The sequence below is a fragment of the Mandrillus leucophaeus genome, unplaced genomic scaffold (assembly GCF_000951045.1).
Source record: "Mandrillus leucophaeus isolate KB7577 unplaced genomic scaffold, Mleu.le_1.0 Scaffold365, whole genome shotgun sequence".
NCBI classification, from domain to species: domain Eukaryota; kingdom Metazoa; phylum Chordata; class Mammalia; order Primates; family Cercopithecidae; genus Mandrillus; species Mandrillus leucophaeus.
Window position 1 is genome coordinate 992472 of NW_012103865.1, and position 7889 is coordinate 1000360.

The 7889-nt window shown below is 42.7% G+C and overlaps 1 protein-coding gene across 1 annotated transcript; it reads left to right on the plus strand.

The window, feature by feature from the left end:
• Nucleotides 1-394: 394 nt before the first annotated feature.
• Nucleotides 395-1914, plus strand: LOC105546618 (taste receptor type 2 member 40). The gene has a single exon (XM_011989872.1). It carries the CDS (start codon nucleotides 920-922, stop codon nucleotides 1889-1891), a length of 972 nt encoding a protein of 323 aa, XP_011845262.1. The 5' UTR covers nucleotides 395-919; the 3' UTR covers nucleotides 1892-1914.
• Nucleotides 1915-7889: the final 5975 nt, after the last annotated feature.

Below are 7889 nucleotides of genomic sequence, written 5' to 3' on the forward strand. Positions count from 1 at the left end.
TTGGCTTTTTTAAAAGATAGCATGCCTGAGCCCTAGTCCAGATTCTGATTTCCTAGATTTGTATGAGTCCCGGGCATCTACCATTCTGGTTCACAGCCAGGGTTAAAAAGTAGGAAATTAAATTTCAAGTTATAGTACCTTATCATATTTCTGAACTTCAACACCAAGTCCAAAACACTGAATTCTCCCCAGGCTCATTCTACCTGATTCTGAGCTCAAATAGTCATGTGGGATCTCAGTAAGCTGAAATTGATGACACGTACACAAACAATAAAAACTGGGACTATGGAGACTTCCTTGTCTCCAACTTGAATGGCATCCAATTTTGGCTTTTCTGTATACTATTTGAGGACATTATAATAGCAGGTCTTTTTGGAAGAAACTCAAGTCTAAGTAAAAGATGTTCATATATGAGCGTATGGGAATTTCTTATTCACAAACATGGTAACCATCAAAATAAAACTCTCTCCCAAAATAAGAGAGACAAGAAAAGAAGTGGAGAAAACAGATTTTAAAAGCTGTATGAGCTTTTACAAATAATTTAGCAGGTAACAGAGATCTTGTGAGACAAGTAAAAAGGCCTTGTATTCATGCCTTATCAGGTAAATGTGGACTTAAAGTAAATAAGGTAGGAAGGTATTGAGCTAGAAACATGTCTCAAATTATTTCCAGTGAGCTTCTGAAAGCCCAAGACAAATGTATCTTTATGAAAAACTGAGACAGACCCAGTAACCAGATCCTCTCATTATTTGCATGTGAAACCTCTAACTTGTCGTCATGTGATAAACAAATGGAGAAAAATTGGAAATAACCATTAATGAGGGGGGCGGAAATTACAATAACATTGAGCAAGGGTCAGAAGATTGCAGAGCAGTTACCCATTCTTGGCATAGAAATCTGAAAGTCAGGATCAAAGAGAATGGCAACCATGAACACAGATGCCACAGACAAAGACATATCCAGGTTCAAGGTCATCTTCACCTTGGTGGTCACCGGAATAGAGTGCATCACTGGCATCCTTGGGAGTGGCTTCATCACGGCCATCTATGGGGCTGAGTGGGCCAGGGGCAAAACACTCCCTACTGGTGACTGCATTATGTTGATGCTGAGCTTTTCCAGGCTCTTGCTACAGATTTGGATGATGCTGGAGAACATTTTCAGTCTGCTATTCCGAATTGTTTATAACCAAAACACAGTGTATATCCTCTTCAAAGTCATCACTGTCTTTCTGAACCATTCCAATCTCTGGTTTGCTGCCTGGCTCAAAGTCTTCTATTGTCTTAGAATTGCAAACTTCAATCATCCTTTGTTCTTCCTGATGAAGAGGAAAATCATAGTGCTGATGCCTTGGCTCCTCGGGCTGTCAGTGCTGGTTTCCTTAAGCTTCAGCTTTCCTCTCTCAAAAGATGTCTTCAATGTGTATGTGAATAGCTCCATTCCTATCCCCTCCTACAACTCCACGGAGAAGAAGTACTTCTCTGAGACCAATATGGTCAACCTGGTATTTTTCTATAACATAGGGATCTTCATTCCTCTGATCATGTTCATCCTGGCAGCCACTCTGCTGATCCTCTCTCTCAAGAGACACACCCTACACATGGGAAGCAATGCTACAGGGTCCAGGGACCCCAGCATGAAGGCTCACATAGGGGCCATCAAAGCCACCAGCTACTTTCTCATCCTCTACATTTTCAATGCAGTTGCTCTATTTCTTTCCATGTCCAACATCTTTGACACTTACAGTTCCTGGAATATTTTGTGCAAGATCATCATGGCTGCCTACCCTGCCGGCCACTCAATACAACTGATCTTGGGCAACCCTGGGCTGAGAAGAGCCTGGAAGCGGTTTCAGCACCAAGTTCCTCTTTACCTAAAAGGGCAGACTCTGTGACTGGAACTCAGGGAGGACTGCGGGACCTGGTCCAACCACTTCTGCCTTTTCCTCAGGTAGAACTCTCTCCTCACCCATCTCTTCTCTCCCAAACCTGCTCTGACACTTCTCAGAAAACGTGACCCTTTTATGAACATGAAGCTGAATTTTTAACTTGAGATTCTAAACAGAAGTAACTAAGAAACCTGAAGATGGACTTTGAAAGTTCCTCGAACTATGTTCATTCATATCCTGCCCTGAGATCTCTCTGCTTTCTTCTCCTCCTGAGCCTTAAGGAGAGGGTGGCCAGACATATCGGTTTGCCAGGGACAATCTCTGTTTATTGTCTGTTGTCAATTGAGCACCCTTCAATTCTCAAGAATATCATGGTCTGGATGAAGAATTACATGATCATCCTACTTAAGACACCCAACTAACACACAGTTAGGGCTGGTGAAGCAGAGCACAGCACTCAGTCCATGGGGTAGAAGGGAAACCAGAGTGGCTACAGAGAAAGAAGATTCAGGAAAGAAAGGCTGCCAGAAATTATCATGAAGTGCTGCAGAGGTTCCAAGGAAAGTAAAGGGTGAAGAAAAAGGCTTTGGATTTGACTGCAAGCAGGCCATGTGTGCTATTAGTGGAGTGATAGGATGACATCCTGATCCCAGGAATTCCAGAAGATGATACCAAAAGAGAGGGGATGGGTAAAAACCAATAGTCTAGAAAGGATGTTTGGAGATAAAGATGAGTTATAGAATGGCAGATGAATACGTGAAGGGTCAGTTCAATGCTTTATTTCTCCAAATGGGAGGGGACAAAGTGAGCAGAGAGGAAAGAAAGAATGCAGGGAAAAGAATGAAGTGGGCAGGAAGCAGAAAGAGAAAAGAAAGAGGCTGGAGTAAGTGAGTGTCTGTTTTGCTCAGTTCCCGACCTGTAGCAATGCTAGTGGCACCTGTGCCTCTGGTTTTACCGGTTCTGGGTCACCTTGAAGTAAAGAGTGGGGCAAGAGCGGGTTACTTGGGGCAGACCGCTGGAGAAGAGGAAAAACATTATTCTCCGTTGTCATTCTTCAGGATGGTTCCAGTAGCATTGTCTTAAAGAGCTGTTCACAAAATATTGGACACCCCCTCCCCAGATATCTTAGAGCCTGAACGTTAGGAATCTGAAGTTGTCTTTTATTAGGTAAATTTTAAATCACGATTATTGAGGAAAATGTAAAAAGAACGCTGCGAATCATACCAAACTTAGGTAGTCCTCAAATGAAAGTATAAGGTCAGTAGCAAAGTCTAGTTCTGAGCTCCAGGGCTCTCAAGCACACATTTCAGAGAGAGTGCCTTACATCCATAAACTGCAAAAACGGCATACACACATGGCATACACACACACGGCATACACACACATACACACACACAGCATACACACACATACACACACACAGCATACACACACATACACACACACAGCATACACACACATACACACACACAGATTCCTTTATAGCTCAGTTTGAGACTTATCTACCTTAAAAGTCAAAATATTAAGGAAACACATACTTTTGATAGTTTTCTTAAGCCATAGTTATTTATATGACTATTTCAGGCGGTATTTGTTATAGTAAGACGAATTAGATTTTGAAGTTTTATTCCAATCCCTAGAATAAAGAAATATACACTTTCCTCCAAGTTATATGTGTGGATAAAAGGGCCATGTACCCACTAAGGGTTCTCTGATGCATTACAGAGTTAGAGAGAAAATTGATTTAAAGTTGCCATCATATTAACATGAACCATGTCAAGACCACGAAGTGGATAACTCCTCTCCATGCTTACTATGAAGAAATATCATCTCATTGCTAGCAACAGCCTAAGGCAGCAAATAGCTAACAAAAGCTCCAAGGATGATAACATCCTTATCAATGTACATGCTGCCCTGCCTTCAACAAGATAAAATTCTCTCCAATTCTCTTTCTTCTGTATGTAAAACCCAATTCTCTTTCTTCTGTACGTAAAACCCCAGTACATAAAACTCAGAAAGACCCAGAATACCTAGTCTTCAAGTTGTCTGACTTTAGACAGCAATCAGAAGTCCTAAATGAAGACAATAATTGACTCTGCTGAACAAAAGTCTGTAACCAAATGCAAAGCCCGGCTTGCTATGGTCTCAATATTATTACAGGTTTCCACCTTGCAAACTCTACATCATCTCTCTCGCCCCACAGCCCTGTGGGATGTTGAAAGTGATAGAGTGAAGGATTCCTTTACCCACAAAGTCACTCCGAATATTCATCTAGAATGTGGAGCAGGTAAGGGGATTTTGGTTAGCAAGAGATTCCAGTCTGGCAGGCCCAGCCCAGAGGCAGGGTGTCTGGCTTCTCTCCTCATACCTGGTCGAGTCCTTGCAAATAAAGGCTAGACTGGCAGCCATGGCCAGTCTAAGGGCTATAACTTTATGGGTACCAGATTGTCCCACAATCCAGTATCGTCTTCCCCTTCCAACTACTTCAGTGTCTGCTAAAATTCCACTGTGGTTCCGGCTTTTCTTTGCTTTTATTCTACAGGAAATATGTTATACTCTCAGGCATTCTTTACTTGGGGCAGCAGGGAAGAAACATCTACGTAATAAAAAGAAAAGAAACTGTAAGTTCAATCAGTCTAAAATGTTTTGTGCTGGAGGAGGGGAGCAGAAACCAAGGGCTAACGAATTATGTCTTGTTGAAGACAGGGCAACATATGCATTAGGAAAGATCATAGAAGGAAAGAAAAAAAAGACACTGAAAGAGGAAGCCCTGCCACCTGTCTTACGTTTTCCGCCTCTCCTCTGGAGACAAGGAATAAATAAATAAATTGTGTGTGTGTGTGTGTGTGTGTGTGTATATATATATATTTTTTAAACAGAGTCTTGCTCTGTCACCCAGGCTGGAGTGCAGTGATACCATCTTGGCTCACTGCAACCTCTGACTCCCTGGTTCAAGCAATTCTCCTGCCTCAGCCTCCTGAGTAGCTGGGATTACAGGCGTGTGCCACCACGCCCAGCTAATTTTTGTATTTTTAGTAGAGATGAGATTTCACCGTGTTGGGCAAGATGGTCTTGATCTCCTGACCTTGTGATCTGCCCACCTCAGCCTCCCAAACTGCTGGGATTACAGGCATGAGCCACCGCACCCGGCCAAGGAAAATCTTTCGAAGAGAGGTAAGAGGAGGAAATTTCTTATGTACTCAGAAAGATTGGTTTGGCGGAGAAAGAGTAGGACAGAAAGGCTAAAAAGCCAGTCTGTAATGTTTGAAGGCTGGGGGAACTCTCTGCACCGTTTTCGAAATGGGGGAAGAGTTGCCTAAAATAGGAGAGGCAAAAGTTTCAGGGAAATGCTCAAATCAAGTGTATGCTGGGAAGAGGTAACATGTTACACTGCTATAAGTTTCTGTTGATAGGAGGAAGACGGAAGCATTTTGGAGCCTGTGACATGGCCCGGGAAGGGCAGGCCTGGGCAGAAAATGGGAGCAGACAGCAAATGTGTGGGGTGAAGGGCTGGGGCAGTGGGAACCTAACGGGGAAGATGTGGAGGTGTTGAGTGCTGAGGTTAATCTTGGCCACTCTCAGTTGGGAGAAGCTCTTAACTGACAATTCTGCCTAGGCCTGTGGGGATTACCCTGCAAGCAGCAGAACAAAAAGTTTTCCAAGCGCTTTCAAGAGGAGCATTTCTGGGTTGGACTCTTCCTTCCCGGTGTGGCACTGCAAAGGTGCTCTGTGTCTGTGGCGCTAGCCCATCAAACGATCTCAGGAGGAAGAATACAGATTTGCAAAAAATTTTCCTGGTTTGTCTCTCATTTGGTTTTTCTGGGTTTTTTTTGTTTGTTTGTTTGTTTTTTTACCAAAGTGTCTTATGAATATTCCACCCTCTTTCAGATGCATCAAGAAAAAAAGAGAAAAGTGGTTTTGAAGATAGCCCAAGAAAGCAAAGTACCAGCCATCCCCTAGGTTTAGTGTGGCAACAGTAGTAGGAGGGGATCCAAGGCAGGGTGGAGCATTAACAGAAAAACCTGCATCCCCTCAACTTCCACACCCCCACCCGTGCAGTTCCTGGAGTCAGGAGACTGGGTTTGGGTCCTGGCTCTGCCACTTACTGGTGTGCAAATGGGCATGTTATTGCATCTCTTTGAACCTGAGTGTCCACCTCTGTAAAATGGGAACAATAATGAGAAATACCAGCCTCCTAGGGTTATCTCATCCTGAGAGACGAATGGGGTAAGGTGTTTAGCACACAGCATCTGACCCAGAATAAGCAGTCAATAGATGTTAGCTGTTAGTATTCTAAAAGGAAGTGGAGTGAGTCTGAGAGGCATCTAGAATGAGGATATTTAAAGCAGGCCAGATATGAAAAGTACAGACCAGATTGGGCCAGATGCACGCAGAAGGCTTAGCCTTTATAGTCCCAAAGAGTTGGTGGCAGAACATGGTCACAGATCCAGTAGTTCAGTCATCCAAGTGGCAGGTGAAAAGTATAGGGTGACCTTAAGAATTGGATTCCTGTTCCCTTCCTATGTCAAAAATGAAAGACATCTAGTATTCCACAGTTTAGTTGCCCGACAGTTATCTGAGTGTCTATTTGAACCTAGCAGGCACTAGGTTAGCGGTCAGCAAACTTTTTCTGTAAAGGACCAGAGAGTAAATATTTTAGGATTTGTGGGCCACATGCAGTCCCTGCCAGAAGAATTCAACTCTTCTGTTGCAGCACAAAAGCCACCATGGTGATTCAAAAAATAAATAAATGGACGTGGGTTTGCTCCAGCAAAATTCTGTTTATGGACACTGAAATTTGGATTTCATATAATTTTCACAGATCATGAAATATTATTCTTCTTTTAATGTTTTCAACCATTTAAAATGCATTTTAATAAATGCCTCTTGCATTTTTAAATGGTTGAAAAATATTAATACTTCATGACGTGACATTTTGTTGGAACACAGCCATGTCCATTCTTTCCCAGCTGTGCACTCTTGGAGGGTGAAATTTTTGTTGAGTTGATCTCGTGGGCTATACAAAACAAAAAGAATCCGTGGGTCAGATTTGTCCCCAGGTTGCAGTTGCAGACCGTTCACTCAGGCATGTTCTCCTACCCATGAAGGCTCAGCATTCCCCAGGCCCCAGTCACACTTCATTGCAAAACCAGGGATACTTATTGTGGCAACTTTTGCCATGTTATTATTTTTCTTTTTTTTATTATACCTTAAGTTCTGGGATACATGTGCAGAATGTGCAGGTTTGGGTATACATGTGCCATGGTGGTTTGCTGCACCCATCAACACATCGTCTACATTAAGTATTTCTCCTAATGCTATCCCTCTCACCCCCGGAGAGGCCCCAGTGTGTGATGTTCCCCTCCCTGTGTCCATGTGCTCTCATTGTTCGACATCAACTTATGAGTGAGAACATGTGGTGTTTGGTTTTCCGTTCCTGTGTTAGTCTGCTGAGAATGATGGTTTCCAGCTTCATCCACGTCCCTGCAAAGGATATGAACTCATCCTTTTTCATGAATTTTTGCCATGTTTTGAACGTGGGAACTTTCCCAATATTTTTGCCACTTTCAATTTCTCCAGCTTTTCTCTGTCCCTGTGCAATCTTTAAAACACAATCCACTAGTTCTTTGTAAAGAAAAACAAACAAACAAATAAACAAAAAGCTAATGTTCTACTCCCCTGCCTCCCACCTGCTAAGGACAGACATAGAGCCCAAACTTTGTTTCTACCTAACGCTTTGAAAGCTATTGCCTTGAAGCTACTCACTTGATAACAATGAGTTTGAAATAAGTTTGAAATAGTCGTGCCTCTATAAACCATCTCTGTTGAAGTTGAACTCTAAGCTGTGGTTCTCCTTGTGAATTTGATCCAACAGGGCAATGTTTGTATTTTTGTGTTCTTTTTAGATGACTAAGCAACAGGCTGGTTTGTTGCATAATGATGGGAAACGCCTAGTGTGGTGTGTAGAAAGAACCTACCCTTGGTGTCAAAGATCTAGACTTCA

Coding starts and splice junctions, on each gene's coding strand:
- LOC105546618 (XM_011989872.1), top strand. CDS start 920: ATGGCAACCATGAACACAGATGCCACAGACAAAGACATATCCAGGTTC.